Source organism: Lutra lutra, chromosome 2 (genome assembly GCF_902655055.1).
Source record: "Lutra lutra chromosome 2, mLutLut1.2, whole genome shotgun sequence".
In the NCBI taxonomy this organism is placed as follows: Eukaryota; Metazoa; Chordata; class Mammalia; order Carnivora; family Mustelidae; genus Lutra; species Lutra lutra.
In genome coordinates, this window is record NC_062279.1 from 96,079,544 (window position 1) to 96,103,275 (window position 23,732).

The 23,732-nt window shown below is 38.7% G+C and overlaps 1 protein-coding gene across 2 annotated transcripts in view; it reads right to left on the reverse strand.

Annotated features, from left to right (window-relative positions):
* Positions 1 to 457: 457 nt before the first annotated feature.
* The window catches only part of HPGDS (hematopoietic prostaglandin D synthase), a 28,331-nt gene continuing 5,056 nt past the window's right edge, over positions 458 to 23,732 (reverse strand). For both annotated transcript variants that reach the window (XM_047718003.1, XM_047718004.1), the window contains exons 2-6: positions 19,184 to 19,325; positions 11,394 to 11,486; positions 10,749 to 10,858; positions 4,339 to 4,437; positions 458 to 805 (exon numbers count right to left, since the gene is read on the reverse strand). In XM_047718003.1, the coding sequence (XP_047573959.1) occupies positions 641 to 805; positions 4,339 to 4,437; positions 10,749 to 10,858; positions 11,394 to 11,486; positions 19,184 to 19,316 (600 nt within the window). In that variant the 5' untranslated portion in view covers positions 19,317 to 19,325 and the 3' untranslated portion in view covers positions 458 to 640. The remainder of the gene's footprint in view (positions 806 to 4,338; positions 4,438 to 10,748; positions 10,859 to 11,393; positions 11,487 to 19,183; positions 19,326 to 23,732) is intronic.

The window sequence follows — 23,732 nt, forward strand, 5'->3', positions numbered from 1 at the left end:
GTCACTTTTCACTTCTTTATTGTACTTTCCTCTTTGTTGATGAGTTCCCTTTATCAGTGATCCACTTTATAAAAAGTTCTGAGTGGGTTTATCACTGAGAAGCAAATGGGAAAGGCAACTACACACTGTGCTGCTGCTGAGTCACAGATGTGTGGTGACCAATCCCTAACAGACTTTCAAAGAGGTGATGTGATTGGTCACTGGTCATGACGGGCATCTATTATTTACACAGTGATTTGTGGACCACGGAGCTAGCAGCAAAGTTAACACTTCATGCAATTACAGCTTAAGTCCAAACCATTTTGGGGGAAAATGGGTATGTTCCTTAACAATTGTGACTGAAATCCATGCATGTCAAAGCCCATGAAATGTGAGCCCTGCCTGTATTGTAAACTTTTTCCTCAGTTGTAAATGATATGAAATTATTCTAAGGGAAAGGGGAAAAATAGGATGCTTGAAACTAAATGCCCTTCACCCCCCCTTTTTTCCTTTTTTTTTTTAAGCAGAATATGGCAAAATTGAGAGACTTGGTGGGGCTGGGGAGGGGAGAATGTAGATTACATGGCAGGCTGATGTAGCTTCTCATCTGATGGAAGCCACTCTGCGAAGAACAATAAAGCTTAGAGGTAGCTCGCATCACCTAGAGTTTGGTTTGCGGCCTTCGTTGTATCCAGTCAGCAATGGCAGGAATGGCTTGAACTTTCTTCCGTAATGTTACCAACCTGGGATGGATGTCCAGCAAGTCAGGTTTAAAGACCAAAAGTGTGGTACTGCAAATTTCCCAGTAGAAATCTGCCCAAGTTACCTAGTTTAAAGGAAACAAAAATTACCATTTGAACATAAAAGTCTAGCATAATTTTTAAATCAAGGATACTTTCTTTTTAATTCAAAATTACCTGTTAACATGAAAGTGGAATGCATATATGATAGAAAATGACAGATCACACCATGCTCCCAACACCCGGAGGTTGCTACATTAACACCTCTGTATAATGGTATTGTGTTTACGTCTGTGCGTGTGTGTGTGCTAAGATGAAATCTGACACCCTCATGTAACTTGACTCAATCTCTGTCTCTCTGTGACAATACGTTGTTATCTAATATCTAGCCAATACTTTTTCATCTGTTCCAAAAATGTCCTTTAGAGGACAAAGCAGAATCCATTCCAGAACATGCATTTCGTCTGGTTACACCCGTTAACTCCCTTTTACTAAAGACCTCACACTAGTCCTGAAGAACGTCCTGTCTTCAGGATTTGTGTATTTCATATTATTTACCTTGTTCCTTTTTTTTGTAGAGTATAAAGGGATAGAGTGCAAGTTATCCTGAGAGAGTTCATAGGTGTAAGTTAAATATTCTTGACTAACACATTATTTCGGAAGACATGGGGTCTGAGCATTAGTGGATCCCCAGCGTGATGACAGCCTGATCCTACCCTTGTACGCTTTTCTTTGTACACTTGTTTCTTCCTTTGTGACTAGAAACTAATCTGGCTGACATTACTTTGACTCCAGATGATGAATACCCATCAAAGTGTGGAGTTTAAATGTGGGCTATCTGTAATTTTATTTTTGTATGGAACTTAATAATGCTAATTGCTAGTGATTTATGAACCTGCAAACTAAACACCTGTCAACCAGGAGAATTTATGGGTTCGAGGATTCAGAGTATAGTCAGCACAAATTTATGGTGTACCTGAGGTGTGCGATATGCAGGTCTATGTGCTGGGCTGGACTGGAGAGCAAGATGGGACACGGGCCCTTTGCTGGGTGCACCTTTGTTTTAGAAGCAGGAGACAAACATTTGTAAACTGGTAGGGATGATGAAGAAAAAGTGAAGTGATGGGAAGGACTCTCAGGTGGTCATAGAGGGAAGACCTCTAACATGTGACATTTAAACCACGGCTTAAATGAGAACAGGATCCAGACAGGCAGTGGTCTGCAGATGAAGCCTTCTAGGCAGAGCGAACAGTGAGTATAAAGGTGCTTTAGTGGGAGCAAGACGTGTGTCGGAGGAACAAACAAAACACCAGTGTGTGTGGAACACTGAGGAAGGGAGAGAGTGCTAAGAGATGGGGTCAGGAGGTAGTTTACAAAAGAGTCTTTATGGAAAACAAGGGGGAAATTTTTAAGTCCTTAGAAATTGTCCACTCAATAGGGAAGGGAGAAGAACATTTTAGGAAAGTCTATTTTGGGGGAATCAGTGGGAGGAAATGAAGAGGCATGTGATGAGATTGAAAGTTGAGAATAGAGATGTGATAGCTAAGCATCCGTGTCACCCAGAAGGACTCAACAGACCGTGAAGAGAATAAGTCACAAGAGTGCTGCCCAAAGCAGTCTGTGTCTTGTCTCCCAAGAGTGCAGCTCCTTGAAGGCACAGATGCCAACCTACCACAGCATCTGAGTCATGTTTAGATGTGAGTATTTGTCAGGACTCCATGGGTGGAAGTGTGCTCCTCTCTTTTGGCACCAGGGCTGTAATAGCTGGTTGTCTTGTTTTTTTGTGATATTAACAATGATTAATCAATACCTCAGTCTGTTCCAACCATCAGGGGCTGGAAAATGGTGATAGTTGATTTAAATGCCCCCTTTTTACTTTCTAACTGGAATACTTATATGAAGAGGAACTTTGCCCTTCAGTTTGTATCTTGAGATACAATGAGCATGAATCAGAAAGGCAACATAAATTCTTCATTCCAACCTGGCAACTTTCAAAAAAACAGTTTTCAGAGTAATAAGTTGCTCCATGTCATCTTCCAAAAGTAAGCAATGAAGTTCTGTTTCATTTGGGGTTTTGCATGTATGTGTTTGTGTTTGGTTGTGGTGATAGGAGGGGACACCATAAACTCATGGATTCATTCATTTTGATTTGTTTCAATCCACTGCTGTTAATATTCTTAGCAAAGCTTGAACTGTCCCATATTTAACCAGTGGAAGCCTCTTCAAGTTGACTTCTGAGTCCCCAGTTCAGTTGTCTTTGATAATTTATTTGCTTTGATATAAGGTACTTCCAGCTCATCTCCTAGATTTCCTGTCCCAAATTGAGAACAAGACATTTCTCCAAGAAGCCCTGGTTCCTTTTCATATTTAGAGGCCAGATTCTGAGTCCTAGGGGTGCCCAGGACAACAGGGTTGGTCATTGTTTCAAGAAAAAGAGATACAAGGTGCCTTTTTCTTTATCTTAAGATACAGTCAGTACATCATGACCTTAATTATATATATATATATATATATATATATATATATATATAGAGAGAGAGAGAGAGAGAGAGAGAGAGAGAGAGGGAATTCATGTTCAGGAATAGGATGTTTACTTAACCTCACTGACCTTACATCTCTATCTTCTTTCTCTCATTCTGAAGATCCTGCTTCTCAGTGACATCTACATATTTTCTTACTGATTTACCCCATGATACTAATATCAGAAGTACTAATAAAGCAATATGACTGTACCCAGAACCACCGAGAATAGAATTACCAGAATACTCGGTTTATTCCACTTTGCTTTATTGCACGTCGCAGATGCTGCATCTTTTACAAATGCTTGTGGCACCCTGTGTTGAGCAAATCTGTCGGCTCTATTTTTCCAACAGCATTTGCTCACTTTGTGTCTCTGTGTCATATTTTTGCAATTCTTGCAATATTTCAAACTTTCATTATGGTAATCTGTAATCAGTGATTACAACTCTGAAAGCTCAGATGATGGTTAACGTTTTTTAGCAATAAAGTATTTTAAATTAAGATATGTACATTGTTTTTTTAGACATAATGCCATTGCACACTTAACAGATCACAGTGTCATGTAAACATAACTTTTATATATACTGAGAAACCAAAAAATCCATTTCATGTGATACTTTATTGCTGTGGTCTGAAACAGAACCCATAATCTCTCTCCGATATATGCCTCTACTAAAAATGGTATAAGTTTTCTACTTTTTTGGTTCTGAGAGAATATTTATAAGATGTATAGTCAAATGACTGTGTTTTAAGATGATTTTCTTGAAACGGTTCCCCTCACTAATTGAGTAATAGGTACTTCTCTACACACTTCGTGCATCAATTTTAACATAGGTTCATTTGCTTCACTTTGCAGTGTTGGCTTTTCAAAATACTTTTGTTGTTGCTTTTATGTAATTATATAAACTATTTTAGTTCATAGTTCCAAAATTAAGTCCACCAAAATAGGTTTATTCAAAGAGGTTAGGTTTTATCCCTGCTATCTAATCCTTCCTTATGGGTAACTTTTTTTTCCTCCATGAGTCTTTGTAAGTTTTTGGTTATATGTACGTGTATGTGTCTATACTTGTATTTTTTTAAGATTGTAAAACATACTCACAGAGTTACCAACAAGCCACTCCTTTTCCCCTAAGTATGCATCCAAGTCTTGCAGCAGATGAGGTCCATCATATGTAAGTAGCTCGTTAAACATCTGATTCTAGGAGAGGAAGAAGAAAGATCACTTTAAGGATACTAGGGGAAAAAAATAACACAATTTGAAAAGGTGGCTCAGTCGGCTAAGCGTCTGCCTTCTGCTCAGTTCATGATCTCAAAGTCCTGGGATTGAGCCCCATGATCCGGCTCCCTGCTAAACCAGGAGCCTGCTTCTCCCTGTACCTGCTGCTGCCCCTGCTTGTGCTCTCTCTCTGTCTGACAAATAAATAAATAAAAATTTAAAAAAAAATAGAATTCTCACTAAAAAAAAAGAAAAGTCAGATTTTTCCATCTTTATTCTCCTACATGAATTCAGAAAGAAAGAGAAGTAGCTATGTGTTCTTGGTTGTTGGTTGTTGTTTTTTTTTCCAAATGTATGCTATTATGGAGAATGAGGTCTGATTCTTTATACTTAGTCAACTGTGTGTTGCTCATGGATTAAAAAATACTTTTGTGACCCCTGCTTACAGTTTCTTTGTATATAATGGCCAAATATTTCACCCACAAAGTCTTTTCATGATTTCCATCGTAATGTTTATTAAGAAAAAATGATTCCATTATGTTTTTACATTTCCAAAATTATCCTCACTCTCTTTGAATGGAAATAATATAACTGAGGGTAAAGAAATTAATTTTACTTTGTAAGGGTAGGCTTCTTCAGTTTGGCGGTCTTTTACCGCACCATCGCACTTAACAGAAATCATCTATGTAATGACTCCTTATGCTCTCAGGCTTTATGGATCTTTTCTTGTTGGCTTGACACTGTGCCTTAATATGAGGTTTGTCTGCCTTGAGTATCATCTACAAAAACCATCAACTAGGTGCCCTCTTTTGATATATTATGTAAGGTAACATAAAACAAATATCCTTAGAAGGGAAAAATTAACAGATATATCCATTTTTTTAAATTGTGTTTTTCCTCAAATCTCTGGAAGACAACTTATTCATGACCTCTTTCTTTGTAAGAACTGTTATTTATATATGAAAATTCTGGCTGGTGTGTGTCTTGGATATGAAATGTAAGCCAAACTCAAAAATATCATAAAATATGTGTATGTATATTATTTATTAATAATGAGAAATGACCTATAATAAAATCTAGCCTTTATTAAGGCAATTCGGGTAGCGGATAGTTCCCTCACCAATGTGCTGATTATTTCTGTTATTTCTATATTTCTGTTATTACTATAACCTAGCTAGGTAATAGAGATTACTGCCACATAATGCCTGGTTTATAGAACAGAGTTTACAAAAAAACATCATTACATATTTACAAACATTTGCCTGATTTTACACACTGAGGCTTGGGAAGCTTGTCATTATTTTGATTTATATTCTTTCCACTGTTCTATACCACCTACATTCATAAGGTTCTTTTTCTATGTTTAATATGTTCATAGTTTAAAACAAAACAGTGTGAGTTCTTACACATAATTTGTGAGCAAAGAGGCAGTGGGCCCGGATCCATGTGGTACTTCCCACTGCCCAGCTCAGCTTGGCCTCAGGTGGGAAGGTGAAGGCCAGTTTGGCTCTCCTAGACAAGCTAGAAATGGAATGGAGTTGAATGGAACAGGATGTAGCTGCTGGACAGATTCCCAAAACATTTGTGTGCTTACATGTATATTTTATTACTTCTTCTAATGTGCATTTCCACCACTTAAGGTACACGTACACAGATGCTTGTGCATACCCAATGCCAAATAAAAATCTTTTCTCTATATTGATTTCTGTAGCCCAGGTTCTCTATATGTTTGATGAATCACTGGGATGAGTGATTCATCTCATCTAATGATATATAATCATTATATATATATATATATATATATCATTATATATAATGATATATAATCATCTAATGATATATAAATTACTAACCAATGTAATTATTAGTATTTAAGAGTCATTGTAAAGAGTACTCACCAAAATAACATAAAGAAGATGAAATTTGGTTATACATCCTTTTATCCAGATATGTACTTTTAAAAACTGCATTTCTTGATAAATCTTAGCTAGCCACTCTTAAACTCGGTAGACTCAGAAATTTCCTCCCACTTCCTCCGGAGAGCTGTAAGTCAGGAGGTTTTTCAACCTGAGAAGTCATTGCTACTGTATCCTATCAAATGACTTTCAGAGAAATTGTTTCTCCAAAGCACCATTTTAAAGTTCATACTACCAAAATCGTTTAGTATTGAAAATATGTCACTGGCGTTTCTTTGATCCTGCTCATCCATCATCCTCCCTGCCCCAGTCTTTAGATGGGGAAACTGAAACAGAGAGGTTGAATAACCAGAGAAACACTAGTGATAAATTCAAGGGTTATCAGGGTGACCAGTGTCCACAAACATATTTTGCCTTCTAAATTTATTTTAATTTTTTAAATTGGAAATGGAATTTCTAGCAACCGATACTGAAATATTTATAATTATGTGTATTTGATAGATTTTTAGGGCACGTATAGTAAGAGGACTATGTTCACCATCCATCTTCACTGTTACCCATATCCTGCTGTTAAAAATTTGATCTGACCACAAGGTGGCAGCAACGCGACCCACTACAGGGAGGCTGGGTGAAGAAATGTACTAAAACTATGGAGGTTTTCTGTTGTATACTAGCCAGGTCCTCCTTATTAATCAGATAGTATATAGCCAACTGCACTATTTCTGCAAAGTGTTCTCCCTTCATATGATTTATTTATAAGCTTGGATTATGTCCTGTGATTTTTTTTTTTTTTTTTCCGAGATGGGCATGTAAGAGCAGTGTTACTCTAATACAAAAGTAGAGTGTTACTGGTATCATAAGCATTCAAAGAGTATTTTCCTCTGGGAGGTAGCCTCTATTATAGGAGGCTCACCCACAGAAGGGTACAAAATAGCAAAACGCAATCCCGTAAATTGATAGACTGCCAATCAGTGGGGTCTTTAGCATGTGAAAGAAAAAGCTTTAGATCCGTTTTTCTAAATTGGACATTATGTCTCTACTTGTTTCTGCATTTATAAGGATGTGTAAAATACAAATACCATGTCTGACAAAAGGAAAAACAATGAGCAGTGAACTATATAATAACACTATTAATTACATATATGAATAGTTATTAACATATTAGATAATATAATTATAATATCTAATACTTGTTGAACACTTTCAACCTAGTCATAGGTACTCATGCTAACATTTAATCCTCCCAACTTACTTCAAAGTAGATTCTATGGTATCTCTACTTTACAGACAAAGAATCTGAACTATTGGTGGGTAGTTATGTGACAACTAGGAAGAAGGGAATCAGAATTCAAGCTTGGTAGTGTGACTCCAGAGCCCGAATATATTGCCATATCAAAGCTGAGCTTTTATCTTAGACTTCGCTCTGGTTAGTCATGTGTGTGTGTGTGTGTGTGTGACACACCTTACATTCAGTAAATGTGAATACTTTTCTGTTCCAAGTATCTCTATTAAAATCAGAAGTTCCTAATTAAACGAGTAGTATTTAGCATAAATATATTTTAGCAAATTGATAAGACTGCCATTCGTTCTGTGCTGTAACTTTCCGACTGTCGGCCTTAAACTACACCACATACATACGTATTCACCAGCTATTGGCACTGTGACCTTACAACCAGTGGTTGAGAGCATGGAGACTGAGTCAGAGTGGCTGGGATTCAGATTCCTTGTGTACCACTTCCTAGCTGAATAACCTTCGACAGGTTTCTTCTACTACATGAACCTCAATTTCCCCATCTGGGAAAAAGAAGGTAATAGTTCTCCCTAAGGGATGCTCTGGTTATTAGTCACTAATTTAAAAGGAAGTATGCGGAGGTGATGAGGCCATGGGTCTGGGCAACTCCATAACCACTCTTGAGTCTCAGACTTCATCTGCAAAGTAAGCATGATGATAGAAAGCGCGTATCTAGTGAAGGGATTGGGAGGACTGGCTGAGGCCACGGGTGTAAAGGGGCCGGAGCAGCATCTATACGTGCTGTTGGAGAAATCAGCTCTTGCTGCCTGTCGTTCAACAAGTATGTAGTGTCTGCGGTGTGAACGGCACAGGGGTGGGTGTGGGGACATGAGTGAGCAGTACAGACATAATTACTACCCTCACGACACGTTCTCCTGGAGAAGTAAATGTATTTTAAAATACAGGTTGTGATGCATGCCCCCAGGACACCACTAGGGGGTGGTAATGGAGCATAACCTACAAGGTCTATTTAGAATTCTGGATAAAGATAATGGATTTGGCACACATATGTGATTTTTTCATCCCCAAATCACAGTAAATACATATTTTTGAAAAGACAGAACCCACAAAGAGGTGGAAAATAGGAGAGGAGAGAAGAGAAAACAAAATTCAAAGTTATAAAGCAAATGGATGACTGGTATCTGCAAAGGGAAAGCTGAAAACCAACACCGTCTTCCCCATAAAACCCTCAAATGTTTCAGGAAAAGGCAGGATGTATCTAGAATTGGAGTAAGGAGGTAAGGGAGAGGATAACGTGAGGACTGGCGGAAGGCTGTGGAAGAGGTAGTTTTAGCATAAGAATTCTCTCTTCATTTTACACTGCTTGACACAGGCCTCTTCCCCATCTGTAGCAGAAGGCTGGAGAGGGGGAAATTAGTGGTCTGTGTGTTGGGAGCTGACATTCATAATGTTCTCAAAATAGGGGATTAAATGAATATATGCATACTGAGCACTAAGTTCTGAGACTTGTAGCCCTCTCTGCTGATCGTTTCCCAGAACAATGGCAGACACACCTTTCTTTCCAGGCAAAAGGTCAGAAGTCTTCTCTAGATACTCTTTCTAGTAAAGAGTTTAGTAAAGATAGTGATATGGGAAAACACTCCACAAATGGCCTAGCGCTGCTCAAAATCAACATACCCTGTCCATCTGCGGAGAACTTTGGGTAAGCTTCTTAATTTTCCTATTCTTTATCATGGATTCTAAAGGATGGTTTTACTCTTGGGGAAAGACGGAGACCAAACCAAAGAGGAAAAATATGAGGGGCACCTGGGTGGCTCAGTCACTGGGCGGCTGCCTTCAACTCAGGTTGTGATCCCAGGGTCCTGGGATCAAGCTCCACATCAGGCTTCCTGCTGGGCGGCAGGCTGGCTTCTCCCTCTCCCATTCCCCCTGCTTGTGTTCCTTCTCTAACTATGTCCTTCTCTGTCAAATAAATAAAAAAAAATCTTTTTTAAAAAAAGAAAAAGAAAAATATGGAAATAAAGACTACAGGATGACAATGGTGCACCAGGTTTTTAGGGTGACCAAACCAGACTGAAGCAGTGTACACTCAAGACAGACACATCAGTGCTGTCCGTCATCATTACACCTCTTGTCATCAAGCTTTCATTTTAACTGTGGGACTCCTGGAGGACAAAGAAGTAAGCAAGGACAGAGGATGGCATCCAGGAAATAGGACCCCAACTCAAGAGAAGGACATCCCTGGGATGGCAGTGAAGGCAAGTCCAGTGGTGACAGATGGGCAGAAAACCCAGACAGCTCTGCAAAAAAGAGGAGATCTTGGCCAGATCTCTCCAAGAAAATGGTGGACGTAATGGATAATCAGGTACCATTGACCTTGTGGAAAGCTATATTGGCGGTCTACTGGATGGTGTGGGAGGGTTCAGCAATAAATGTAAAAACAAGCAAATGAAGGAAAGGCAATTACTAATTTTGAGGAGATAGAGTGAGAAAGGAAATGAAATCAAAGTATACTACAACTGACAGTTCTGTATGATATTTGCCTAGCATACTAATGTAACATTATATCAATTTGGCCAAAACATTTTAATATCATTATATTAAGAATTTGGGAGAAGGGGAGCAGAGACAATGACTACATAAGAGAAAAATTCTTATTACTATAATAATAAGTCCAGAGAAACTAAAATTAGTGAATCAAAGAAAACCAGATTTACATGTCCTAAAGAAATAGTTAAAAGTGTTAATAAAAAAGTATTAAAAAGTGCCTGAGGAGGGGTTAATGTGACGAGGTAGAGCAGGGAATCACCTTATTTTGTTCTAAATTTTTAAATATAATTTGATATTTTAAAACTATAGGTATGTTGTACTTTGGTAAAAAGAAACCTTTTTTATAAAAGATTTTTTTTTTAATTAGAGCAAGCAAACACGAATGGGAGGAGGGACAGTGAAAGAGGGAGAGGTAGACTCCCCAGTGAACAGGGAGCCCAACACAGGGCTGGATCCCTGGGCTGAAGGCCGATGCTCAACTGACTGAGCCACCCAGACGCCCAATAAAAAGAAACTTTAAAGCACCCCACAAGTAGATATGATTAATAGTAGTAATAACAAACTGATCACATTACTTTTATATCTTGTTTTTTCTCTGCCCAAGGAAAACGTGACATGAAATCGTCCAATGTGTCCACAATTGCGTCAACTTGACATTGTTCCAATTCTGTTTTTCCAGCCAAATCTATAAAATAGAGACCATTTTATGCCCAGACATACACTGGATTTAATTTACTATATTAAAATGTTTACTTCTTAAGACAATATATTCTTATGGTTCAAAAATTCAGAACAATATAAAACTGTATCCAGTGAAGACCAATTTCCATCCCTGCCCAACCAATCTCATTGGGCTCCTTAATCTACCTACCATGTTGGTAACCACTCTATTCGAGTTTTTTTGTAGTCTTCCACTATTTCTTTATGAAAATAAAGCTATATTTCCCAATCCATATACACATCCCCCATATATCCTACAGATCTTTCCCTACAAGTTTGTTAAGGGCATCTCTGCTCTTTTTTCAGCTACATGGGATTCCTGTAAGAAGAAGTGCCAGAATCCATTTAGCTAGCCTCAGTTGATTAGATTTGTTTCTTTCGTATCTTTTGTTTCATTCTTTATACTATATTGTTCAATAATAAAGTTTTTAATAAATAGTGAATATAAGTTATGTATTCTTCTCAGTTATCAAAACTCTTCAACACAATAAACATATTACCTGTGTTTTTGGCCAAGTATCGTGCTATGGCTAGACTCTGGTGAAGGTTAAATCCATCGACTTCCAAAATGGGGATTTTACCAAATGGAAGAGCTTAAAATAAAATAAGCAAAAAATCAACTTCCATAACAAAATCAAGTAATACTATTTCCCATTTTTACTGATAATTATGGAAACAAAGCATGATTTTAAAGTTATGGTATTCCTGAATATTTGTTCTAAAAGGGACAATAGACACCCTCTAGTGGAATCTTTATAGGTCTTTTAGAAGAAGGGTTGTTAGAAAACCTTGTACAGAGTTCATGGCGGCAGCACCAGGTCTAAAAGTGTTTGTTAATGATACTTCATATTGTACTGTGTATTACCTCATAGACTTACATATACTCACTACTTACTTTTTAAATAAAGCTTTTTTTAAAGCTTCATTAATTTTTGTGGTCTCAATCAACTATAACATTGATTGTTCTTTAAAACCATAGGCCAGGGTGCCTGAGTGGCTCAGTGGGCTGTCTGCCTTCAGCTCAGGTCATGATCCCAGGGTCCTGGGATTGAGCCCTGCTCAACAGGGAGCCTGCTTCTCCCTCACTCTCTGCTCCTCCCCTCTACTTGTGCTCTCTCTCTCTCTCTCTCAAATAAATAAATAATCTTAATAATAAAAAACTTAAAAAATGAATTAAAAGTTAAAAAATTTAAAAATAAATAAATAAATAAATTTTTTAAAGATGAAGAAATGGACACAATAGCCAAACTATGGAAAGAACCTAGATGTCCATCAACAGATGAATGGATAAAGAAGATGTGGTGCAAATATACAATAGAATACTCTGCAGCCATCAAAACATGAAACCTTGCCATTTGCAATGACATGGATGGAAGTAGAGGGTATTATGCTGAGTGAAATAAGTCAATCAGAAAAAAGACAATTATCATATGATCTCTCTGATATGAGGAATTTGAGAGGCAGGGCAGGGGGCAGGGGGTCATGGGGGATCGGGAAGGAAAAAATGAAACAAGATGGGGTTGGGAGGGAGACAAACCATAAGAAACACTTAATCTCACAAAACAGGGTTTTGAGGGTTGCTGGGGGGTTGGGGGGAGTAGGGAGGGGGTGGTCAGTTTATGGACATTGGGAACGTTTGTGCTATGATGAATGCTGTGAATTGTATAAGACTGATGATTAACAGACCTGTACCCTGGGGCAAATAATACATTATATGTCAATTTAAAAAAAGATGAGAAAATGGAGAGTTTGATTTATATATTGAGCTACGGTAAGGAATTTAGCCAAATTGTTATTTTGATGAGGGACCATGTGAAGTATATATTAAGACAGCAAGCAATTTGTACAATACAGGGCAGCCTCACTGCAGATGTAATAACATTTTGTCTATAGACCCTACTTTGTTTTCTTGTCTGAACTTAACACATTTTTGTCAGAGGGTAATATATGTTTTTATAGAAAAATTCTAACTTGAAGATAAATAAAAATAATTCTACCACATAATTACAACCATTTGAATATTTTAATTGATTTCTCATATATATTTAAAAACAGCATCCTGAAGTATTTGTAAACCATTTTTTTTCTGATAACATCTTTTTGAAATCTTTCCAAATCAGTGAAACATTACTGTTTAATGACTACATTATATTTCGTTATATGTATTGATCACAATTTTCCAACCAGTGCTGTACTTTGGGAAATATAATTATTTTGGGAAGAGAGAAAAGAACAAAGTGCCACTACACAGTCCCATTACTCTAGAGCAACTACCAGAATCAACCTCCAAGTGTCTTTCGTATGTACTTTAACTAAGTACAAGATGAACTACAGTTCACATCAGGAATAACACCATCTCTGAGTACTTACCCAATTAGTATGCCAAGTACTAGTCTACATTGCAGTGATCAAAGAGAACTCCAAAGACAGCTGACACAAATTGTGATGCCTCATGATTAGGAATTAACATTTAACATTTTGAGGGAGGCCTCCTTTATGCTAGGCAGTGTACTAAATATGTATAGTACCCATTAGGTTTTCTAGTACTTACAACAACCCTATGATGTAGGCATCAACCCTTATCTTATTTTACAAATGAGAAAGTGAGGTGAAAAGAGGTTACATAACTAGTCCAGGTCACATCCCTGGTAAAGGTGAGACTCAGACTGAGTTCAGTTGGAAATTTTGCTCAGCTGTTTTGATAGTTCTAAGAGCCATGTTTTAAGAATACATTAAAAATCAGAGCAGGGTGCCTGGGTGGCTCAGTAGCGTAAGCCTCTGCCTTCGGCTCAGGCCATGATCTCAGGGTCCTGGGCTCTCTGCTCAGCGGGGAGCCTGCTTCCTCCTCTCTCCTGCCTGCCTCTCTGCCTACTTGCGATCTCTCTCTGTCAAATGAATAAATAAAATCTTAAAAAAAAAAAATTAGAGCAAACCCAGAGGATAGTATCCAAGTTAGAGAAGGGTCTGAAAACCACATTTTATAAGCACCGGCTGAAGAACTTGGCATTCATTCCTGGGGGAGGCAAAACAAAGACAAAACAAATGTAATGCCCATCTCCAAATACGGTAGAGCTATCAAATGGATGAAAAATTTGGCTTATTCTTACTATCTCTAAAGTGCAGAACAACAACTAAAAGATACTTTAAAGGGGGCAGATATTAACTCAAGATGAAGAATAATTTTTTAATGTTGGAACCACTGACGACAAGAATGTGTTTTCCTGTGAGACCGTAAGCTTTCAGCTACTAGCAGCATTTGAAACCAAGCTTGGGATAATTGCCGACAGCTGGAATATTGCGCATCTAAGAAGAAGAAATTGAACAAGAAGAAAATGCCAATCCTTCATTTTGTTCCAGAAAACATAACTTTGGGGTTGTTGGAGATGTAACCAAACAGGAGCCCCTGTCAAACAGCTTTAAGGAATTTAGTGACGCCGAATGTAAGGCTGTGCGATGCGGCTGCCAAAAGAACCACAGTGACCTTGGTGAAACGGCTTTGGATGGTATCCGGACCTGTGCTAGGAGTGGTATTCCCACCATGCGCTGCGCTGCGTCGCTCCCATGCCTGGATCCTTGCGATTCCCCAGACACCACACATTACGTGGCAGACATACGTGGAACAGGAGCTTGTCCTTCTTGGGTGATGAGGAAACCCAAACCAAGGGATAATAATGGATCACTAGAGGAAGAGAAGTGTGTCGTCCCTTGGACCTACCTTGCAGATCGGATATAGTCCATGAGAAACAGTATCTAAATCAAGAAGTAGAGCCAGGACTGGGAAGTTTGGGCTGATAATCACAATGATCATCAGAGAAACAAGCAAGTTCTAAAACCTGACAGCCAGAGGGATGGATGCCTGAGGTAACAGGGACTTGGTTCTGTATTTAGCCCATGACCCTTATCTTCCCTCAGGGTATTATCATTGAACTGTCTACACAGCCGTGGCTTTTTCTCTATGTCTTAAAGATACTAAATTGCTTCAAAGAATTGAATGGAAAGAAGGAATAATCTGTTTCCTATGGATTAAAATGATATGTCCAAATGAAAGTCACTGAAGAGGTAAATTTCAATTTTATGTAAGGAAGAGTCTTTTGAAAGTTTTCCTCCTTTCTTCCCAGAATTTTGCTGAGACATTGGACATCCTAAGCTTACTGAGTCTCAATTTTTCTAATCCCTTTTCTCTTATTTTTTATTTCTTTTTCTTATTGTACTTTCTGGAGGAGTTCCTTACTTTTTATCATTTTTTAAATTTCATTTGTTTTGTCTGTATCAAATTGTTAATTTTCAAAACCTTTTTGTCTCTAAGCATTCTTTTTTACAGCATACTAGTTCAGAATGTATAGAATTTTTCTCTCTGAGGGTCTTATATTTTTGAAGTTTTTTTCTTCCTACATCACCCTGTTGCCCTCAGATGATTTTTTTTTTCTCCCTCCGCTTCTTTGTTTATGTCTGTTTCACATTAGAGGCCTTCTCACAAATATCTATTAATTTTTGGTTTGCCCTTCCTGTTTTAAATAAGCAAAAGGAATAGAAGCTAATTGGAATCTCAGTGTACTGGGCCATGTCATTGAGACTCCCTCCGGGTTAGTGTCTGTGAGACATTCTTCTGGGACTGATCAGCTTCCCCCGAGAGAACCCTTCCTGCCCAGGGGATACTTGTCTGGTTGTAGCATTCTGATTGTGGAGCAGAGGATAAGGGATCTGGGTCTCACACTTTAGTTTGTAGCCTTCCATTGAGTCCCACCTATAGGACCGTGTGCTCAGAAATGCCTGCTGTCCTACAGTCCTCTGGTCCATCCTTTGTTGAGAGTAATCTCCATACTTCTCCCAGGGCAGTCATGCTGCTGCTTCACATGGTAACAGTCAGCCCTCTGTGGATTCGGCTTTTAGAGTTCAATGTCACTACCAATTCCTGAGCCTTGGTCGGTACTCCCTGGAGTGATTCAGCATGACTTCTACTCTACCAGGCTTATATTTGGGCATCATTGGCCTACTTCATCACCTTACCATTCTTGGACCTGTTTTCCAGCTTTGAGAATTTGAGGCTTATTCAAGCTTGAGGTCTTTGTCCTTGTAGAGCTTTGCCATATTTTTTTAAGAAGAAGTACTTTAATGTTATTTGAAAAGAGAAAAAAATGTTAATACCTGTGCACATTCCACCAGGTTTGACCTGGAAGAACTTTTAAAAAAAAAAGATTTTATTTATTTATTTGAGAGAGAGAGACAGAGAGAGAGAAAGCATGTGCATGTTCAAGCAGGGGGAGGGGCAGAGGGAGAGGGAGAAGCAGGCTCCCCGATGAGCAGGGAGCCTGACGAGGGCATGAGGGGCTCAATCCCAGAACCCTGGGATCATGACCTGAGCCATAGGCAGATACTTAACAGACTGAGCCACCCAGGTGCCCCAACCTAGAATAATTTTTAATAGAAATATCCAGTGCTACTCTAGGTTATCACAGAGGGGAAATCATAGAGGGTTTCAAATACCAGAGAGCACTCCTGAATCAGATAAGAGATGAGGCCAGCTAAAATTTGTAATAAACTGTTTTTAACATTTAGTTTTTCCTTTTTTCTCAAAGCAATAAAGTCAGCACTTTCTGGCTTCCCTTGCAGTAGTGTGTGAAGAAGTTCTTGCCAAGGGGCTATAAGCAGAAGTGAGGTATAAAACTCTCTGGTCATGCGGTTGCAAGAAAGAGATGTGCCTCTTTCCCTCTCACACTTCCTGTGAGCTGGAATGTGGAAGGAGACGGGACCATCTTACACTATGTAAATAAGAACCAACTCAGGGTGGCGGATCAACAGAAAAGAAGGAACCTAATCTTTGACAACTCTGTGGAGCAGAACTTCCACATCAGCTTGCGATTATATGCAAAAGAAATAAATTTCTATCCTCTTTAGTTCATTTTTGTGTTGGGTGTCTGGTTTTTGTTTTTGTTTCGTTGTGTTTTTAATTTAAATTCTAGGTAGTTGACCTACAGTTCAATATTGGTTCAGGAGTAGCATTCAATGGTTCATCATTTACATACAGCACCCAGTGCTCATCATCACAAGTGCCTCCTTAATCCCTCATTACCCATCTAGCCCATCCCCCACCCACGTCCCTCCATCAACCCTCAAATCTTCTCTGTCATTAAGAGGCTCTCACGGTTTGTTTCCTTCTCTTTCTTTCCTTTTTATCCCCTCCCAAATGTCCATTTTGTTTCTTAAATTCCACTTATGTTGGGTGACTGTTAAAGCATTGGAGATATATATATATATATATATATATATATATATATATATATATATTCTAACCATTGTGAACTTTAAGATCCCTTCCCACTCTAAGAATCTATGAAAATACAGTAATTCCATTTTCAATAACATAATGAAAAGTCAAGATAGAATAGGGTATGAGGCACTCAAAGAATTTATATCTAAAAATGAGAAGGTGGAATTTGTTATATGTACCATCTTTGCAGCTTGTTATCCATCTTAATTAATGGATAAAATTAAATTTCACCTACTTTATATAGACAGAATTAAAAATCCTATGTATAAATTCTGATAGCAGGGTTTGGAAAGTTTGGATAATGAGAAAGTTTCATGAGAACAGGAAATAAGATATTCTAGCCCACTAGGGAAGAGTTCTCTAATAAGCAAAAGAGTGGATTTTTAAGGAACTCATTCTTCTAAAAGGCATGTGGCAATATGTATTGTTAATATGCCACTTATCATTAGTGTTATTGGCATTATCTAGTGTAAATAACTTGGGTAACTGTATGAAATTGACCTGTGTTTGAAAAATATTTCTACCTTGCTAGGACTGTAAGCCTGGAAAAATTACACAAACTCTGTGTGCTATAGTTAACCCAACTATAAAATAGATACAATAATATATCTCATGAAGCTGTACTGGAGAAATTAAACGAAATCCACCAGGGGCTCAAAAGTCTTCAAAGACTCAAATTGTTTTCTTCAGCTTTATCTTTATGCAAATCTGTAATAATCCCAACACAAATATGTGACTTTTAGGCAAATAATTAATATTTAGTTAGTATTTCTAGGCAGACATGATGGACAAAGAATTAGCTCATCTATCCTTTCTTCATTCTAAAAAAGATAAAAAACTAACACCTGGAGGATGACTTACAACTTACTGAGAGCCACACACTTTTTAACATAATAATATTTCTGATCCTTCCCCTCTGTCCTGAGTGCTAACTAGCATATTTTCATTGGATCAAACATCCCAGTTTTGTTCACATATTCACCCTTCTTTTGAACAGTCATATACTTTATGAAAAGTGATTCCAAACCCAACTTCTGAGGTAGACTAGATGGTTCAAGGTTCTTCCTATTTGCTTGGTCAGTGACTGGTTCAGAAATGGACATGTGACCCAGTTTGAGTCAGTGAAACATGACAAGTTTGCCAAGGTCTTCTGGGAGTTTGTTTGTTTGTTTCATTCTTCTGGGAACACTTTTTTTTTTTTAATCTTTTTTTTTTTTAATTTATTTTCAGCATAACAGTATTCATTGTTTTTGTACCACACCCAGTGCTCCCTGCAATCCGTGCCCTCTCTAATACCCACCACCTGGTTCCCCCAACCTCCCACCCCCCCCACCTCTTCAAACCCTTCAGATTGTTTTTCAGAGTCCATAGTCTCTCATTGTTCACCTCCCCTTCCAATTTTCCCCAACTCCCTTCTCCTAACTCCCCATGTCCTCTTTTGGGAACACTTAAGGAAACAGTGCTCTTTCTCTCTTTCTCATATACCTCTTGATGTTACTGTTCAAGGCTGTTGGGCAGAAATTGCTGCAAACTTATTGCTACTAGTCTCATGATGCTGCCAACACACAGAGGAGAAAAAATGAATAAAGTCATCTCTTGAAATCTGTCCTATTTCTGGATTTTCGGTTAAGTGATACAATTTTCTTGTTATTTAAGCCACTTTGAGTTTGGTTTTCTGTTAGAACAGCATATCTGATCCCTTGTCAGAAGGCTGGAGATATCTGTTTCATGCCCATCCGTTTGAATTGTCAAGAATACTCACTTCAGTATTCTCTCTTTCAGCTCTCATGACAAAACTTATTGTTTATCTCTCTATATTTCTTCTGTGAGGTTTGTGTTTTCACCTTGAATAGGAAAATTTGGGGCACATAGCATTTATTTAACTTGTCTGAACTGCTGCTTCTCAATGTAAAGCAACATGAGATTTAAAACCTCTATTTTTTCATTTCCCTGAGGAAAAACAGAAAGTTTTGGAGACATATTTTCCCTACATTTTCATAAACTGTTACTTGTGACACTTACTTGATTTGACTTCAGGCCAATCAGCTTCTTCTATTCTGTGGTCTTCATATTTTATGTCCAAATAAGCAAATATGTAACGGATAATTTCCGCTCTCCCCCTCATATTAAAATAAATGAGTTTGTAGTTTGGCATGGTGTGATTCTGGAAAAGGAAAAATTGGAAGATTATTTTAACAGACCTCTAGAGATGTTTCATCAACATTTTCCTTTGGGGACTTTTTCAAAACTTCATGGCATCTTTTTTTTCTTTTAAGATTTTGTTTATTTGACAGAGTGAGAGCACAAGCACGGGGAGCGGCAGGCAGAGGGAGAACCAGGCTCCCAGGGAGCCTGATGAGGGGCTCAATCCCAGGACCCTGGCATCATGACCTGAGCCAAAGGCAGACACTTAACTGACTGAAACACCCAGGCGCCCCATTCATGCCGTCTTTTGAGGTAACTGGAAATATTAGAGAATATTTCAAGACCTGAATCCTAATAACATATGGGAAAAACTTGACAGAAATAAGATCATGACTCTCTCTTTAAGAACTAGCAGAATGGGGCACCCGGGTGGCTCAATCTGTGTCTGCCTTTGGCTCAGGTCATGATCTCTGAGTCCTGGGATCAAGTCCTACATCAGGCTCCCTGTTCAATGGGGAGTCTGCTTCTCCCTCTCCCTCTGTCCCTTCCCTCCATAGGTCCTGCTCTTTCTCTCTCTCTCAAATAAATTAATAAAATCTTAAAAAAAAAAAAAAAAGAACTAGCTGGAACATTCCAGTGAAATAACCAGACTCAAATTTTACTTATGAAAAAATTCATAGTGGGAGACTATCTATACACCAACCATCAGAGGATAGCGTCCAAAACTTTCCATTTTAAGCTGTTTTTGTCCTGCCTTTACTCACTTGTAATTTGGCATTTGGTTTATTGTTTGCTTTGGTGACACAGATGAGTTTGTGAGGACAGCTGGATAAAGATTTCAAGAACAAGGTTATGTGCAAGGGGAATGTGAGCCAGCTTTGCCAACCCGAGCTGGCTGTCCCCTCTCTTCTCTCATCCCTGGCATTTCCCTCTGGGAATCAAAGACTTAGGGAAACATTGCTCTTACTCTCTCTCTCTCTCTGCCTCCATGCTGCTGGGTTCTATCAGGTTGCTAGCACCATACAAACATAGCCCATCTGGGTGGCCTTTGCTGGGAGGGGCAATGGTGAGCCTATGTCTCCATTTCTTCTGTTAAGGGAACAAGGAAGACAGAAAGCAACTTCTCTTAAATTTCAAAGAGTTTGCTAATAGTGGTTACATTGGGCAGCTGTCGGTCGTTATAATCTTTTGAATTTTCTGTGATTTGTTTCATCTCATGTTCTTAGTTTATAAACACTTAAAGATTTTAAGCAATAGTAGTAGCATGTATTGTAATTTTATAATTACAACTGAGAAAGAAACATTTTCATTTGAAATTGAGCTCTTCCACTTAGTTGCTATATATCTTTGGGCTAATGAACAAAATCTCTCTGAATTTCAAAGTCCACTTCTTGTAAATAGAGATACTAATAAGGATTTGGAGACTTAATGAGGTAATACACGTAAAGCATTTAACACAATGCTAAGCACTTAATGATTATTAGCTATTGGCAATAATAACTTTGGATTCATTCTATGGTCAAGAATAAACACTGTGAATACAGTACACCACAAATAAAAAATAATTGTAGTAATTACATGAATAGAAGTCATGCGGCATTATTTTTAAGTGGTAAGTATAAATAGTTCATTCTCAGCTAAGGAAGTCTTTCAAAGCTATGAAAGGAATATTAGAAAGAAAAGTTGAGCTGAAATTTCAAAATTCTATCTGAAAGCACATCACAAGGATGCCTGGGTGGCTCAGTCAGTTAAACTTCTGCCTTCGGCTCAGGTCATGATCCCAGGGTCCTGGGATTGAGCCCCACATCAGGCTCCCTGCTCAGTAGGGAGTCTGCTTCTCTTCCTACCCCCTGGCTCGTGCACTCTCACTTTCTCTCTCAAATAAATAAATAAAATCTTTTTTTTTTAATTTATTTGACAGACAAAGATCACAAGTAGGCAGAGAGGCAGGCAGAGAGAGAAAGAGGAGGAAGCAGGCTTCCCGCTGAGCAGAGAGCCCGGTGCGGGGCTGGATCCCAGGACCCTGGGATCATGACCTGAGCCGAAGGCAGAGGCTTTAACTCACTGAGCCACCCAGGTGCCCCTTATTAAATAAAATCTTTAAAAAATATACTTGAAAGCACATCACATAAAAAGTCAAACACAAACCATAAAAACTTAGATTGCCAAGTTTGCGCATTCACAGTGTCCATCTATGGTAGGATAACTGCAAAGATCTGTCGGGTTGCCTCTCTAAACCCCCTCAAGATCCAAGAAATGATGATGATGGTGATTGCAGAGGTATACACTTCTCTGGGCCTTGGTTTTCCCTGTCTAGGTGTTGTGGGTAGAGGTAGTGCCCCTTGCTAGAAACAGAGTCACTCTGAACTTCCCATGCCCCGTCCCACTCCTGTTAGCCACTCTGTCTGCACCCAAGTGACACGTGCCACCTGCCACCCACATCACTATGTGAGGGAGTGCTCTCTGTAGAGGGAAGAATTCACTGGAGTGAGCTAACAAAAATTCCAAGATTTACAGCCCCAACTCTTTGGGGGAGAAATATACACAGAAGGAGTTCAAATTTGAGGTTAGGACCAAATAAAGCTTAGAAATAGTGGGGAAAATAGGAGCGTACAAAACTAGCCAATAAAAAATGTAAAGTAGTAAGCTCCTTCTGAAAGAAAAAAAAGGAAATATTTATGTAATCACAATAAAGGGAACATTCTTATCTAGGAAATAAAGAGCATAGTGGTTACAATTCCGTGATCTACCTGTTATAAATCTCAAAAGAACAAAAAAAGGCCTTCAGAGTGGAAAAAGTATCATTCTTGGTTGCAGTTTTTGTTTATTTTTTTTAAAAGATTTTATTTATTTATTTGACAGATGGAGATCACAAGTAAGCAGAGAGGCAGGCAGAGAGAGAGGTGGAAGCAGGCTCCCTGCTGAGCAGAGAGCCCGACATGGGGCTCCATCCCAGGACCCTGGGATCATGACCTGAGCCGAAGGCAGAGGCTTTAACCCACTGAGCCACCCAGGTGCCCCTGCAGTTTTTATTTGAAGAACATTTTACGCAACTTTTCTTTTTTTCTTTTTTAAGATTTTATTTATTTATTTGATGGGGGGAGGAACACAAGCAGGGGGAGTAGGAGTGGGAGAAGCAGGCCCCCCAGATGCCAGGCTCAATCCCAGGACCCTGGGATCCCCACCTGAGCCAAAGGCAGACACTGAACGACTGAACCACCATGGCACCCTACACAGCCTTTCTTTACTGATTTTTGCTGTCATAGGTCAATTTTTCCTCAGCAACAAAGAAATGATATGTATTTTCCTTACAAACATTATATGAATGTATAGATTATCTCCATTATGATCAATATTAAAAATTAAACATAACTTTTCCTCATTTGGTCAAATGCCACGTGAATGTGTCTGCCTCCTAATTCTGCATGAAAACACAGGGATTGTTTGTTGTTGGTGTTCATTTGCAAAAACGTGCTATTTTATATTGTGTTTTACTCAAGCAAAGAAGACATTAAAAAATCCTTAGCGCAAGTTGGCAGCTATCTATAGTTCTCTGCAAATATATCTTTAAATCTAAGATTTGGCACAGGTCCGTGACCATCTGATGAATGCTTATCTTTCCTTCCAGAACATCCTTTCAACAGTCATAACTCATTAATGAAGCTGTGCTTGCACAACACATTCCTGTAGTTATTGGCATAATTATATTTTCTACTGAGCTCAAGTCTGGTTTCTTGATTTATATAGCTACAAACTTTTTTTTAGATTATTTATTTATTTATTTATTTGACACAGAGGGAGAGATCGCAAGTAGGCAGAGAGACGGGCAGAGAGAGGGGGGAAGCAGGCTCCCCGCTGAGCAGAGAGCCCGATGTGGGGCTCGATCCCAGGACCCTGAGATCATGATCCAAGCTGAAGGCAGAGGCCCAACCCACTGAGCCACCCAGGTGCCCCCGAACTTTTGGTTTTAGGTTTTTTTTTTGTTTCTTTGTTTTTTAGGGTAAATGTGCACATTTTTATAATATGAAAAATTAGTAAATGTAAATGCAATTGGAAACAGTTATGGATTCTTCAAATCCTTCTTATATTTTATAAACCCTTTGCATAAAAACTGGCAGAAGAGGGGCGCCTGGGCGGCTCAGTCAGTTAAGCCTCTGCCTTCAGCTCAGGTCATGATCTCAGGGTCCTGGGATCAAGCTCTACACCAGGCTCCCTGCTCAGTGGGAAGTCTGCTCCTCTCCCTGCTTGGGCTCTCTCACTAGTACTCGCTCCCGCAAATAAATAAATAAAAATCTTAAAATAAAAAACTAGCAGAGGAAATTCCAGGTAAATGTTTGTATGGTGAAAATTGATAAGGAAATTTACAATGTAAGCTAATGATCACCAAAGAGGACAGTGTCTAAAAAACTTTCCCTCTTACTGCATT